General features: G+C 41.0%; 1 protein-coding gene and 1 long non-coding RNA gene across 3 annotated transcripts in view; both read left to right on the top strand.

Annotated features, from left to right (window-relative positions):
* Positions 1-16,437, top strand: part of LOC306660140 — a 292,372-nt gene that overhangs the window by 120,788 nt on the left and 155,147 nt on the right. The gene's annotated exons all lie outside the window — the stretch shown is intronic.
* The window catches only part of LOC306660115 (interferon-induced protein with tetratricopeptide repeats 1B-like), a 41,993-nt gene continuing 29,884 nt past the window's right edge, over positions 4,329-16,437 (top strand). The window contains exons 1-2 of one of the 2 annotated variants that reach the window (XR_013763542.1): positions 4,329-4,765; positions 11,505-13,265. Coding sequence is in view for 1 of the 2 variants with exons in the window: in XM_079138258.1 (XP_078994384.1) it covers positions 4,761-4,765; positions 11,505-12,909 (1,410 nt within the window). In the remaining variant the exon portion in view is untranslated. Of the gene's footprint in view, positions 4,766-11,504; positions 13,609-16,437 lie in introns of those variants that run through there. The other variant, XM_079138258.1, reaches the window with a different exon arrangement.

Genomic DNA, 16,437 nt, shown 5'->3' with positions numbered 1-16,437 from the left:
ATGAACTAGGTTGAGGTTGAGTGGGAATTTGAATCATATGAAGGGGTCCATGCTGGAGGAATACAGGGTTGAGAGTTTTCTAGCTCAGAAATCTTTGTTACTTTCGTGTGTGTGTTTGTTGTGTGTGTGTGTGTGTGTGTGTATGAGAGAGAGATAGAGAGAGAGAGAGAGAGAGAGAGAGAGATTTGAGAGAGAGATTTGGCCTTTTTTGCTTGTGGGGAGCTTTTAAACTTTTTCTCTGGGAATGCTTAATAACTTGAGTCTCTGAAATAAACTAGCAATAAAGACTGTTATGGCTTCCATCTGAAAAGTCCCCCTGAATATCATGTTTTGAAGACTTGATCCCCAATGCAGCCATGTTCAAAGGTGGATCTTTCAGGAATTAATTGGATCATGAGGACTCTGACTTCATAAATGGATTAATTCACAGATGAAATTTGGATGAAATTGGGAGGTGGTGGAAACTGTAGGAGGCAGGACCTAGTAGGAGGGAGGGGTCTTTGGATGCATACCCTTGGGGACTCTATCTTGGCACCTCTCTCTGTCTGTCTCTCTTTCTCTCTCTCTCCTCCTCATGCCCCATCCTGAGCTTCCCATCTACGATGTGGTGAACTCTTCTCCACCATTACCACAGGCCCAGAAGAAACAGTCAGTCAACCACACACAAAACTTCTTAAGCTGTAAGACAGAATACAAGTTTTATTCTCTAAGTTCATTTTCCCAGGCATTTCATCATGCTGACAAAAAGCTGACTAAAATCTAAAATTGGTGCCAAATAGAGAGGTCATTGTTGTGACTATACTTGACCATGTAGTTCAGAGCCATTGGAACTGGTTTGCAAGAGGAGCTTGAAAGATTGGTGATACAGGCTAGAAACCGCCTAGAAAGTTATAAGCAGAGTTTAATAGACAATTCTGGTATGAACTCAGAAGCCCAGAATGTTGATAAGGATACAGACAGTAAAGACAGTGCTGGTGAGTTCCCATATAGAAATGAGGGCACTACTGGTAAATGAACTAGAGGCCACATATGTTACTTTATGGCAAAGAACTTGTCTACATTTTGTCCAAGCAATGAGATTTTGTGAGAGTCTGAGTTTAAGGCTGATGAACTAATTAATTTGATGGAGATTTTTCCAGGCAACACAGCATTCAGGTAGGGGCATGTGTATTGCTGACGGCTTTGAATCACATTTATAGTGAGAAAAGAGAGCAGAAGTTAAACAGAAAGGTTTGAACAACTTTTAGTTTGACCAGGAAAGCATACGTACAATTGGGGCCAAGGATGTCAATACTGAAGAGATCACTGCCACTGAAGGACTATGCACTCAGTACTATGTGCTTAGTACTATGCACTAGGAATGTCAACATTCCTCCCTTTCGGAATGGAAACGTTTACTTGTGCATGTCTTACCATCGTATGTTGCGAATGTGAAACAAGCTCTATTATGTTTATAGAGACTCACAGCCAAGAGTTGCCTTGAGTCTGAGAGGAGACTTTGGACTTGGAGTTGCCAAAATGCAGAAACCATTAAATCTATGGAGTCACTTGGAGATGGATCAAATGTACTTTCATTATGAAATGGACATGAACTAGGGTGAAATGTTATGATTTGGAAATGAAGGATTCCTTAAAGATGAATGTGATGAAGCTTCGGTTCCCAATGCAGCAATGTAGAGAAGTGCAAATTTGTGGGGGTGACTGATCATGAGGGCTCTGACCTCATCAGTGGATTACTTTATTGAGGAATTCACAGCTGTATGACTATTGGGATTTGGTAGATCTTATAGGTGATAGAACCGATTTGAAGGAGTGGATCCTTGGGGATGTGTCCTAGGGAGCTGTATCATGTCCCTGCACCCTTCCCCTCTCTCTGCTTCCCTGTTGCCATGAGATAAGCAGTTTTCCTCCACCAAACCCCTTCTGCCATGAGGTTTTGCTTCACGTCAGGCCCAAATCAATGGAGCCACCTGACCATGAGCTGAAACCTCTAAAATCATGAGCCAATCCTCTTTACATTGTTCTTGTCAGGTATTTTGAAAAAGTGATGAAAAGTTGATTTAACAAAGAGATTCCATGGTGGGAAGGGGGATACACAACTATTAATGTGCTCAAATATGAGGCCATGCCAAAAAAAGGAGTCTCAAAGATATTGAGGCTTAAGTAACCCACTAAGAGGGAAGAAGAGAAGTGGGGAGAGGACTGTAGGCAAACTTAGAAACATGGTAAGCAATGATTAAAGAGAATAAATGCATGCAGAAACAGAAATTCACTTGTGAAACATTTTCTTTGGAATTTGAATGAGTCTCAGGAACAGATATTATCTCGTGGGGAAGTCCATCTGAGTGTGTTTTCCTTATCATCTCTTCTACCACAAAAAGTGAGATTTCAGAATGCTATGGAAAGCAAATGTAGTCACTTTTTGGTTCTGGTCTTAAAGTAGATTGCAGAAAATCTTCTTTCCTGCATTTTTGAGGTGAGAAACAAGGTGTGAGGTACTAGGATTTGAGGCCCCATGTAAGCATCTCACCAAGTCAAAGGGCAATCTTCAGTTTGTCAGTTTTGTTTTAGTTGGCATTTTTGCTACTATGACCAAAACCTGACAAGAACAATTTAAAGGAGGAAAAGTTTTGGGGAGCTGGGGCTCACAGTTTCAGAGGTCTCAATCCATAGATGGCCAACTCCATTGCTCTGTGCCAGAGGTGAGGCAGAACATTAAGGCAGAAGGGCATGAGGAGGAAAGCAACAAAGGATGACAATCAGGATGCAGAGACATACTAGGCTTAGCTCACCACAGACAATATATACCCCAAAAGCACACCCCCACCCACCTACCTCCTCCAGCCTCACCCTACCTGCCTACAGTTATTCCCCCAGTTAACTATTCAAGTGGATTCATGCACTGATTAGGCTAAGGCTCTCCTAACCCAATCACTTCACATCTAAACTTTCTTGCATTACCTCTCATATGAGCTTTGGGGGACACCTCATATCTAAGCCATAACACACTTTCTCAGTCCCAACACCTTTATTCCTAAACAAGTCTATCATTTATTTCTGTCAACCTGACACACATATAACAACCTGAATGCTTTTTACTTCCTTAGGAGGCCTTCATTATATGCTATACCAGACACCTCTGCACCAAGAAGGCTGAGGGAAAGCAGAACTGCCTCCCTCAATTCTCTTTTTTTTTGTGCAGTTCAAATTCCAGACACCAACTCCCACGAAAGTCCACAAAGGGCTGTTGCTCCTTGGTAGGGTGTGGGCAGATGTATTTCCAAATGTTGGCTAGTCACTATGTTTCTGCAGCACAAGAACCCATGGTCCAGCTATACCATCACCGGTAACATGCTTTTGACAATCAGCACTCACCTGAAAAACAAATAAAATGCTGCACTTGTTCCTTGCACCATGATTCTTGACCACACAACTATGAGGAAAAAACAAAAAGCAAAAACCACCTTCAGAAATTTTCAACTTTTATCTCATATTCCCTTTATCCCGCTCAATTGCTTGATGGTCTTCTCTGTTTGAGAAAAATATTGCACTGATTTTATGTTCAGGCCGCAGGGAAAACATGGTTGACAGTGGTACCTAAATTATACATGACAATTATACAACACACTCAGATTCGGCTTTCTAGGGAAGCAAGTCTGACATCTCCTCCCAATAAGGGCATTGCCATGATTAAATTAACTGAAGCTGGGTTAGTTTGCTTTCTGGCTTACTGGAGAGTCATGGTATCATCACACCTGCCAGGAGAGTGCAAAAAGTTCCAGAGAATTTGGGAGAAGCAGAGCTCAGCAGACAGCAATAATAAGAACCAAACCTCTACCAACAATCCCACACTCAGCACACGGTTCTTCTTGGTCTCTGCCTAGAAACTCAGAAGATTGCCTGGGCAGGTAAAGGCACAGCAAGGACAGTTCTCATGCCACCAAGAGGACTTCACATGGCTATGGAGAGTGTTCTCACATGCATGGCCATGAGAACCATTTCTGGGGATTGAGGTCACCTTAAGTGGCTAGAATAGAGAGCTTGTAACTTAGAAACACATTGGCATTCAGCCTAACATGCTCTGTTTGAAAGCTCAGGATGTTGGCACATAAGGCTTCTCCATTCCTATGAATAAGCAAAGGCTACATAGATGCTTTATGACACTGAGCACTCTCCAGAAGGTAAGCAAAGGATGGAATACTTAGTCACACACACCTCTCAGGGAAAGGCAAAGCTGGGTTAAGATTCCCATTGAGAGATGTGCACATTTCATGTCATATCTGAACACTCCCTGGTTCCAGATGGACAAACAGGAGCAGAGGGGGAGGCATGACTTCTCCAAGTTCACACAGCCATTTTCACGGGTGCTGCTGGCTATAGGCTCAGGGACCTATAGGCAGGACCTCCCATGTCCTAGTACCCATGTCATCCTAAGGCTGGGAGACAGGAATTCACACATCAGGACAACTGTTGTCACCAGCCTTCTCTCAACCTGTTCTCAGAAGGAAACAAAGAAGGGTCTGCATCTCTGCTTAACTTTCAGTTTCTGTGAGCAGGAATTGGCCAGGTTTAGTTTCACTTTCCACTTCCAGTTTCCAACCCAACTGCAAGGACACACCTACCAATTACATCATCTGTTGCTTATAAAATCCTGTCCTGGGGCTACACTTTATGAGACTATCTACAGACAGACAACCAGATCTCTGAGAAGCCCACCCAACTGAAAACACTGCAGAACTGCAGCCTCCTTCACAGCAACCATGAGGTAAGGATTTCCTTGCTTATTTGCCATCATGTCCAAAGGTTTAGAAGCAATTTTAATCAATATGATCTCAACAGGTTTATTCTCAGGCATCCTAAACTTTCTCTTTGGGTATCTGTTCACAGGCCGACATGTACATGGTGTGTGTGTACATGCAAGTGCATGCATACCCACACCTAAGCTGTTGCATTAGGCAAGCATTTTCATTTCTGTTGGACTTGTGAAGCTTCCTTCATGCAATTGCCTGAGGAAAGGCAGGAAAGAGGGAGTTGTACAGGAAGGAGAAAATGACCCAGTTCAGAGATTCTTTTTTACCACACTGTTTCCCATCTGGAGACAGGACATCAGCTTGTCTGGTTAGAGACATCTCTTTCTCCTCACGCCTCATTTTTGGTGGAAAAGCAGGACCCACACAGCACTGTGAAGTTTCAGTGGGCCTCCCAGATGTCTGGGGAGATACTGTGGGGATGGGGTGGGAGAGTCTCATGGCCTTTCCCTGCAGGTTCCTCAACTCACACCTTCAGAGGGGCCAGCTCTGATGAAACTCTGACTAGATTGAAGGTGAGCAGATCACATTTCCTGGGGCTGCCAATCATCTGCAGGTCCTTGACATCCACCTGTCAGTGGGTGTTGGCTGGAGTTCTCTGCTTAGGAACTCCACATCTTCCTTACCAGAATGGCCTAATGGGAATTTCTCTGTGGTCCCACTGAATCTTGAATCAGCAACTCCCGAGATCAGATAAAATTCCTTCATTACTATTAACTTGCAAATGTCCCCTTGGAGTTCCACTGGGCAAAATTTGGGAGGGGAAGAATTTCCAGAAACTACAAAACCACAGGTCAACCCTCCTCCAAATGCAGACTTCTAACTGATATCAAAAGAAGAAATAATAATAATAATGAAAGATATAAAGTAGCTACTTTTTTCCAAATAATTATTCAATGTCAGCCTGTTTTTAAAACTATTATGTAAAGCATTATATTTAATTTTTAAAAGAAAAAGATGAGGCAATTATTTATGCTAATTTTGCAAAGGGAAATGTCAGATTAGAGAAGCTAAGATCACCCAGTCCATAAGAGGTGAAGCTGAGATATGAATAAGACAGTTTATAATCTGTTAAGCCAATTTCTCCAAAAGAGTTATAATGTGGATTCCTGACATCATTTCAGATACCATCCTAATCAGTTTTTATGTTTTAATAACTTAATGTTAATTGAACATGTACCAGTAAAAAATGTGTATAAAATGGCACATAGTGGGCTGGGGATATAGCTCAGTTGGTAGGAGTGCTTGCCTCGTATGCATAAGGCCGTGGGTTCACTCCCCAGCCCCAAAAAAAAACAGGCACATAGGTACAAAATTTGCCATTTCAACTTTTCAAACTTTAAAATTTAGAGGTATTTAGCACATTCACCATGTTGTGCAAGCATCACTACCACGTAGTTTAAGGACATCTAACCATTGTGAGGAGAAATCCCATCTGCTTTGTCACTTCCTCACTCAGCCCTCCTCCAGACCCCAGCAAACATTCATCTGCTCTTTGTGTCTCTGCATTTGCATCTTTGGATCTGTCCACATGAAATGGACACATACAATGTGTGACTGGAGTGATTCTTTCAGTTTTATGTTGCCTCTGTCTCCATTTTTTTAATGTATTTTTTTTTTATTGTAAACAAATGGGATACATGTGTTTCTCTGTTTGTACATGGTGTAAGGCATACCATTTGTGTAATCATAAAGTTACATAGAGTAATGTTGTTTGATTCATTCTGTTATTTTTTCCCTTCCCCCACCCCTCCACCCTCTTTTCCCTCTATACAGTTTCTTCCTTCCTCCTACTTGCCCCCCTCCCTAACCCTAATTCTAACACTAACACTAACCCTTCCCTCCCCCCATTATGTGTCATCATCCACTTATTAGTGATATCATTCGTCCTTTGGCTTTTTGAGATTGGCTTATCTCACTTAGCATGATATTCTCCAATTTCATCCATTTGCCTGCAAATGCCATAATTTTATCATTCTTTATGGCTGAATAATATTCCATTGTATATATATACCACAGTTTCTTTATCCATTCATCAATTGAAGGACATCTAGGTTGGTTCCACAGTCTGGCTATTGTGAATTGAGCAGCTATGAACATTGATGTGGCTGTATCTCTGTAGTATGCTGATTTTAAGTCCTTTGGGTATAGGCCAAGGAGTGGGATAGCTGGGTCAAATGGTGGGCTCCATTCCAAGTTTTCTAAGGAATCTCCACACTGCTTTCCAGAGTGGCTGTACCAACTTGCAGCCCCACCAGCAATGTATGAGTGTACCTTTCTCCCCACATCCTCGCCAACACCTGTTGTTGCTTGTATTCTTGATAATCGCCATTCTAATGCCTCTGTCTCCATTTTGAAGATGAGTTGGCCTTCTCATCCTCCTCAACACACTCCCAGTTCTTCACCATCTCCCAGATCCTTGGTGTGATTGATCCAGACATCTGCCTTGTGCAAACACCTCCTGGTAACTAGTTCTTTGGGACCTCCCTTTGGGACCAATCAATAATGCACACCTTAGAAGATTCACCCTACTGATCCCCAAGCCCTTCACAGACTGGGCAGATATGCTGCAGTGACGACCTCTCAGTGGTAGCACGAACCCCATGGATATAGAACCAATTTGCTCTAAGTCCGCCAATTAGAACTCTCTGCAGGCTTCCCACCTAAGTGAAGCCCTGGACCTCAGTAGAGATTGTCCTACAGAGGGAGTCCTCTTCTCTTTTGATCTCCACCCAGTGGTTGAGCATATATGTCTCTGAAGCTCTCCACTTCCTGTTGACCCGACAGTGTATCTTGCTGTTTTTTCCTCTGGGACCTGTAAATGGGAACTTGCTTGTCATTTCACCTATTTCTTGGAATGCCTGCCTCCATGTGTTACCTGATGGACATGTCTGCAGTTCACTCTTCTAGACAGTAGTTACTTTGTTGTGAATAAAGTGGACAAGATCAGACAGGAGCCACTGGAGGGTCTGCCTGTATAAGCAGGTTTCCTGTGAGGGGACACCTAGTCATGGGTCAGATACACCGGCATTGGGCTGTATACCAGAATAAAGAAGTACACCCATGAAGGCACACTGCAGACATCCAGGACAAACGCCCTGAAGCTATGTCAGAGCAGGACTAGAGTTTACAACCACTCAGGAGGAAAACCTCAAAACCAAATAAAAAAAAAAAAAAAAAAAAAAAAAAGAACACTACAACACTACGATGTCCTTTTTGTACTATCTTCCTTCATCTAACATAGTTTTTGCTTTTTGCAGGGGGTAGCACTGCACATTGAACCCACAGCCTCTCTCAGCAAGTGCTGTACCATTGAGCTATATTCCTAGCCCTTTTTCAAATTTTATCTCATAAGGGTTACCAGGGTAGCCTCACCTCAGGCTTGTAATCCTCCTACATCAGCCTCCTTGTTAACTGCGATTACAGGTGTGCACCCCGTACTTGGAGACCATCACGATTCAAAGGCTCTTCCCTATTGATAACATAAATCAGTCCCTTCATTTCTTTCCAGGACTGAATAATATTCAGCTGTATGGGTATATGACATTTTGCTTATCCATTCATCAATTCATGAACATTTGTGTAGTTTTCATCTCATCTTTGGCTATATATAATACTGCAATAAACATCCATGTAGAGGGCCTGGGGTTGTGACTCAGTAGTATGCTTGCCGAGCATGTGTGAGGCAGTGGGTTCGATTCTCAGCACTGCATATAAATAAATAAAATAAAGGTCCATCCACAACTAAAAAAATATTACTTTAAAAAAATCTGTGTACAAGTGTTAGTTTCTTTCCAATTGTTTTGAGCATCAAATGCTGAAGATACAGACCATTTCAGATAGTGATTGCAAATATTTTCCTATAATTCTAGGAGTTGTTTTATCACTCAGTTGATGGTGTCCTTTAAAATTTTTTTTAAAAATTTGTTCTAATTAGTAGTACATGAGAGTAGAATGTATTTATGCATTTTGATAAATCATACATAAATGTAGTGTAATTTCTCATTTTTCCGGTTGTACATATTATAGGATCACATCGGTCAGGCAATGTCCTTTGATGCACAAGAATTCTTAATTTGGTCAAGTCCAACTCATCTCTTTTTCTATTGTTTCCTGTGATTTTGATGTCACAGCCAAGAAAGCACTGTCAAATGCAATGTCATGAGCTTTTCCCTTATATTTTCCTCTGCAAGTTTTATAATTTTAGTCTCACATTTAGGGTTTTTTAATTTGTTTTGAGTAGTTTTGTTATATGGCAAAAGGTAGGGGCCCAACTCATTGTGCAATTGGTTTCCAATTTTCCCACATTAGTTGTAAAGACTGTCTTTTCTCCCAGGGAGTGGGCTTGACACTCTTGTCAAAATCACTTCACCATAGCTCTGAACTAAATTGTGTCCCCTCCCCATATCACAAGTTGAAATCTCTAAATACTAACCTTCATGTGACAGTCCCTTGGAATAGGGTCTAGAAAGAGGTAGTAAAGATTAAGGGAAAACATAGAAAGTTCTGTAGGGCCAATTTCATTAGAAAAGGGGAAGAGACACCCAAGTTTTCTGGGTCCAAGTGGTGGAGAGATGGTCAAGTGAGGATGTACCAAGAAGGTGGCCATTCATCTATGAGAAGAGCACTTGCTAGGAACCATAAGCATGAACTTGACCTGGGAATTCTAGCTTCCAGAACTGTGAGAAGATGTCTACCATCTTATGCTATATTATGGCAACCTTGGCTGACTAATGAATTCCTATACTCGAGTGTTTATTTCCAAGATTTCCTTTTCTTGCATTGGTCTATGTGTTTCTACTGTCTTTCATAAGGTCATTCTGCCATTCCACAATGTTTTGATCACTGTAGCTTTGTAGTAACCTTTGAAATCAGAAAGTCTGAGATATCCAATTTTGTTCTTGGTTCTCTAGATTATTTGGCTACTTCAGTCCCTTTGAAACACCATATAAATTTTAGGATGACATTTTCTACTCCTGAAAGAAACTTTCATTGGAATGTTGGTAGGGCTTGCACTGAATCTGTAGCTCACTTTGGGTAGTACTGACAACTTAGCAATATTAAGCTTCTGACCTATGAATTTGGGATGCCTCACTTTGTTGTGTGTCTTCTTTCAAAAACAGCTTGCAGGGTTCACTGTAGTCTCCTGTGCCTCCTTGATTGAGTTTATTCCTAAGTACTTTATCTTCTCCACACTATTGCAAATAGGATTGTTTTCTTCATTTCATCTGTTCATCGCTTTTGTTTAGAAACACAACTGAGTTTTGCATACTGATTTTGTATCCTACCACTGTGCTTAATTTTTTTATTAGTTGTAACAGTTTTCGTGTGTCCTCCTGAGACTCTTGTACATATCAGATTTATGTTGACTAGAAAAGGTGAAAGCTGGAATCCTTACCTTATTCCAGATCTTAGAGAAAAAGCTTTCAGTGTTTCTTCATTGAGGATGATACTAGCTGTGGACTTTTCATATGCAACATTTATTGTCTTAAGGAAGTTTCCTTCTGTTTTCCATCTGTTGAGTCCTTCTTATCCTGATAGGGAGGTAAATGTTGTCGATGGGTTTTCTGCATCAGTTGATGCAAACCTGACTCTTTTTTCTGTCACTCTGCTCATGATAGTTTATGTTTTTGATTTTTATGTGTGGAACCACCCCTTTGTATGACATTCACCACTTACCTGACATTCTTGAAATAACAAAATAACAGACATAAAGAACACCTTTTTAGTTATAACGGGCTATGAATTTCTGAGGAATGCAGCAAAAGAGGCCACTGATATGCCTGTAAGGGTAGATGAGGTGATGTTGTGGTGATGGAGCAGATCTCCATCTGGATCAGTGTGGTGCTTCCAGAGGTTGACTTTCTGAAAGAATGGTAGAACGGTACACACACCTTGTGGTACCCAAATCAGTAGCTTGTGTTGATATTGTACTAGAGTTGTATAAGTTATAATTACTGGGAGAAATTGGGTATAAGATACATTGGATCTCCTCACAACTATCATGATTTTATTTTATTTCCAAGTAAATAGTTTAAAAAAAAAAAAAAAAAAAAGCCAAGCTCAAGGTTGCTCTTCTGTAATTCCCAGCTACCCAGGAGGCTATGCCAAGAGGAACCCAGCCTGTGCATGTTAGCAAGACCTTCTATTAAATTAAACTACAAAGAGCTGGGGATGTAGCTCAGTGGTAAAGAAATTGCCTAGAATGTATGAGACCTTGTGTTCATTCCTCAGAGAGGACAAAAAGCCTTTGTCAAATAGTATTCTCAATTCAGTGGTCTTCATCAGTTGTATTCACACACCCTATAATCCTGAAGTCAAAAATGTTCACTAAAGTTCTCATGTCCACTCAGTGTCTCTTATTTTTTACTAATAGTTACAGAAGAAATTGTTACATAGCATGTGATATGTAAGTGCTTTCCAAAGGTAGGCTTGTTAATGTTCCCAAAGGCCAGTGTGAAAAATCCTATTGTTATCATAATTTCACAAAGGGGAATCTAAATAAATGGAGTGGTGGCTTGCTTACAATGTACCAGAACAACCCTATGAAGTCAAGCAAACTATAATCCCTCTTCATGCACAATAAATCTAATTACATGTGAAACTTTTTGCACTAAATTTGTACAAGGTGTTTCATTGTGGTTTTTCTTATGGCTGTTTCCCACCTAACAGATAAAATCTGCTTTTGTTTCACAGTGAGAATACTGATGATCATGGGATACAGGACAGGCTGGGACAGTTGAGATGTCACTTCACATGGGGGCTGCTATTGGAAGACAATGAAATGCCAGATTTAGAAAGCAGGGTCTTGGAACAGATTGAGTTCCTAGACACCAAATACAATGTGGGGATACACAACCTCCTGGCTTATGTGAAGCACCTGAAAGGCCAGGATGAGGAAGCCCTGCAGACCCTGAGAGAAGCTGAAGACTTGATCCAGAGGGAGCACACAGACCAGGCAGACATGAGAAGCCTGGTGACCTGGGGCAACTATGCCTGGGTGTATCACCACATGGGCAGATGGGCAGAAGCCCAGGCTTACCTGGACAAGGTGGAGAACACTTGCAAGAAGTTGGCAAGTCCCTCCCGCTACAGGCTGGAGTCCCCTGAGATGGACTGTGAGGAAGGATGGGCCTTGCTGAAGTGTGGAGGACAGTATTACAAGCGGGCCAAGGCCTGCTTTGAGAAGGCTCTGGCAGTGGAGCCTGAAAACCCTGAATTCAGCATGGGGTTCGCCATCACCGCCCACCGCCTAAGTTACATTAATGAAGATGTCATTTCTCTAGAACCCCTAAGGAAGGCTGTCAGGCTCAACCCAGAAGATACATACATTAAGGTTCTCCTTGCCCTGAAGCTCCAAGATATAGGACAGGAAGCTGAGGGAGAACACTACATTGAGGAAGCTCTGAGCAACATGTCCTCCCAGACCTATGTCTTTCAATATGCAAGCAAATTTTATCGCAAAAATGGCTGTGTAGATAGAGCTATTCAGCTCCTTCAGAAGGCCTTGGAGGCAAGACCCAATTCTGCTTATCTGCATTATCAGATAGGGCTATGCTACAGGGCAAAACTGCTTCAAGTGAAGAAAGCTACAAATGTGAACCCTCGAAGGAAAGAAAGAGAAAATGTGGACACATTGGTTCAACAAGCTATAAATGAATTTCAAGAGACTCTAAGACTCAGGTCAACATTAGAGATGGCTTATGTTTACCTGGCTGAAATGTATGCAGAAATAGGCCAGTACAGAGAGGCAGAGGAGAATTTTCAGAAAGCATTATGCATGGACAACATTGTTGACCACGTGCAGCAAGACATTCATTACCACTATGGCCGTTTCCAACAATTTCACATGAGATCTGAAGACAAAGCCATCACCCATTATTTAAAAGGTCTAAAGATAGAAGAAATGTCCTTTGCCAGGGAAAGACTTATAAGTGCCCTAGAGAAACTGGCCAATAGTCGTGTTCGCCGGAATATATGTGTTGTGGAGAGTGTCAGCCTCCTGGGGCTCAGCCACAAATTGAAAGGGGAAGTGAAGGAGGCCCTGCTGTGCTATGAGAGGGCTCTGAGGCTCACTGCTCAGCTGAACGCCATGTTTTGAAGGAAGGGGCACCGTTCCCGCTTTAATCCACTCATAACTCAATAGAACAACAAGCTTTCCTACTTGCCGCCTCCAAAAATGTGTAATTGATGAAATAAAAAGTAGATGGAGACGACATGCTGTCTCTCCTGCCTGCCTGGCCCTGCCTTCTCCCTGCTTCCTTGGTGTCGAGGCCAGGAGCATCCATCCTTCCTTGCATCCCTGCACTCAGTGGCCGTGGATGGTTATCCTGTATGAGCACCAAGCAGCTGCTGGACCCACAAGGATCATTTTCCTAATGACTGTGCCCTGGACGTGAACAGCGTCCACCCTCAGTGTAGCTGGTGTCCTGGACAATGGAGAATTCAACAGAAAGTGTTACTTTTTATGTGGCCACGTACCCAGAGGCACCACGAGGCACTTCAAGATCTAAGAGCAAGACAAATGAGCAAAGAGAAGAATTAAAAAGAAAAAGCCTTCAGGAGTTCACTATATCATTGCAGTCCAGAGGTCCAATTGCCCAGGCCCCTCTGTAGACGAGACCTACTGGTCAGTGCCACCTCCTCATTTCACCCTTTTATTTACGTGTGTCCAGCTGCTGGTAATCACAAGGAGCTAGGTGATCCAAACACAGAGCTAGGAATTTATTCCAAGCTACAATGACTTGATGTTTTAGGGAAAGAGTAGGGAAGTCAAAAAGCTGTTAGAACAAATTTAAAATTTTTTTTAAATACCTGATAAAAGCCTGGGTTAGAGGACTTTCCTAATTTGTGTGAAGTCAGTTCAAGAGATGTTTACATACTACATGTAGGTAACCTATTTGAACAAAAATCAGTATTCTAGAGAATAAATGCATGTAAGAAAAATAACCTGTTTGGGATGTGCAAGCTCAAAATGACATAAATAGGTTCATACAGTTTTAAAGTGTTTATTGGTTGGTGTGTAATATCATCTTTTTTAGCTCACATAAAAATATTCAGTAAAATTGGTTAAGAGCACCAATTCTTTGAGTGACTTTCTCAAACAATGTGTATTCTCTGTGTAGAAAGAGAAAACTATAAAACTAGCAAAGGCAGCCATGCAAATTCAAATACCACCAAGTCTTTAGAAAATGCAGGGAAGGTATTCACTTTTGAGGGCATGGGATTAGAAGCCTGACTTATGTGACCTGGAACCTGAGGGATGTTGACCAAAAATGGGGACTGGGAGGAGGAATGTACTTGGTTGTGGCATTCACTTGACACTTGGGGCCACAAGTGACATCTTTTTAATTTTGTTCATACTTAACCAAGAACATATTTAGTAAATTAAGCCAGAGGAAACTACTAGAGCAGGAATATTGTCTTTCATTTTGGGGGAATAAAAAGTATAACTTGGGCTCACCAGGCCTCTGAATTTCTTACCATGAATGTTGCAGAACAGCTTGGAGGGGGGGTTTGCCTCTGCTCATGGAATTAACCTAAATGAAAACTCTGAGTCACATCTTTGCTCATTGGAAGATACACACTATATGCTTTTGCTTGTCACTCTAGACAGTTCTTGGTTTGGCTCAGTTTTATAATTGTTGATTAAGTGAAGACCATTGTTCCTGAGCCCCTGGCTGGTTTTGGCAAAAAGGTGCATTGGGATTTATATCCCCTTGGCTGAATTCATCACAAATATAATAAAGCTACTCAGCTAGTTGGTAAGTTGTCAGAAAATTAGATTTCAATGCCCCAAATTTACTCATCAATTAATATTCAAACGTTCCCAGCACTCCAGGCACTGGAACCAAAATCTGTTTCCTAGCAACTGAGTGTACTTATTAGAGTTTTTGAGTTTCTATAAGTGTGTATGCATGTATGTGTGTCTATGTGCATGCATGCACATGTGAGGATGGGCTCAGGGTAGCAAGAGGTAAGTCCTCCAAGAAGCTGTTTTTAAAACTTCAGCTCTCAGAAAAATAAGAAGCTCTGATAAGGCACCATGGGTTGGTCAGTTGAAAGTTTTGTAAGTGCTGCTTTCTCATAGCTCCTATATGCAATATACAGCAAAGAAGAACAGGGAAGCCAGGAGTGTTGAAGAATGCTTAGCTCTCTGCTTATACTAAAATGAAGACTATGGAAGAATACATTAACTTTTGTAATGTTTCCCTGTAGGGAAGGGTGTGGAAAAGAAAGAGGGACTGCAATAAAAGATAGACTTCTCCGTATCTGCTTTTGGAAGCATGTCAATGTTGTACCAAATTCGTATTTTATTTTATTTTTTAAATTATTTTTATTTTTATTTTTGCAGTGCTGGGGATTTGAACCTAGGGCCTGTGCTTGTGAGGCAAGCACTCTACCAACTGAGTTATATCCCCAGCCCTCAAATTCATATTTTAAAAAGCCATTTACGTATGTATGCTATTCTTTAAAAAGTTTTAACTAATTATGCTGATTGCTTTTTTATCCAATAACAAAGAAAAGGAGAAATTGATGGATAGATAGAGAAATGAGTGGATTAATAGATATGCAATAAACATAAAAAATGTAAAATGTAGAATCTAGGTGTGTGAGTGTTCATTGCAGAATTCTCTCAGTGTTTCTGTTTGACAATGAGTATCATAACATACTTGGATAAAAAAGGGCAATAATATACAATTAGTAAAGCAGAGCGAGTGAGACAAATGTGCCAAAATGTATATGGGATGGAGGATAAAACCACACACAGAGAAAAGACTTCCAAGGATTTGTAATACACAGCAACTTCACTCTACATATTTAATAGGAAGTATCTTTTGACAAAAAGAACAGGGAAAATTCCTCCACTCCATTTAGCACTCATTCTAGAGGGGTTTGTTGGCTGTCAGTTTGTTTTAGAATGGATCACATGAAAATGAGTTGTTGTCATGTAGAAAAGGAATGCTCTACTTGGGAGCAAAGATGCAGAGAGCTAAGATAGACTCTGTTAAATAGAAATTCTGTGTACCTGAATTTATCAGATGAGCTCATTACACATCTTAAAATGCACACGTAGTATTGATTTCATTTTCCTGCTTTTAATATTGTCTTACAATTGTATACAATATCATTGTTGAGGGGAAGTTGGTTGAAAGGTACACAGGAACCTTCCTGCCACTCTCTGTGAGTTATCACAGTTTCAAAAAGTGACTAAAATGTTAAAATGACAGTAAAATCTATTAGTGCTTGAGTACTTGAAGTAAGCCAAACTGCAGATTAAAGTGGGATGAGGGTTCCCATGAAGACCGCTGAGATTGGGTTGAAAATTATCAGACCATTTGTAAGAAAGGAGCTTTGCAGTCTGAGAGCCTTCTCATTGGATGTGATTGGAAGCAGTTTAGGAATAATCTCAAAGCCTTGAGCACATATTCATATCATGGTAAAAAACAGTAAATAGTATATTCTTAAAAAAAAAAAAAAAAAAACAGGTTGTAACACTCTTATACAATGAATAGTCTTTAACCACACCACACTGGTTGACTCATTCCTTTGTGGGGGAAGTTTTAAACTTTCTTTTCTCTTTGATGTTCCAATAACTTAAGTATATGAAATAATCTGGAAATACAGA

This window comes from Sciurus vulgaris (assembly GCF_902686455.1).
Source record: "Sciurus vulgaris genome assembly, chromosome: 4".
In the NCBI taxonomy this organism is placed as follows: Eukaryota; Metazoa; Chordata; class Mammalia; order Rodentia; family Sciuridae; genus Sciurus; species Sciurus vulgaris.
The sequence above is the reverse complement of the archived record's forward strand: the minus strand, read 5'-3'. Positions and strand labels throughout refer to the sequence as shown.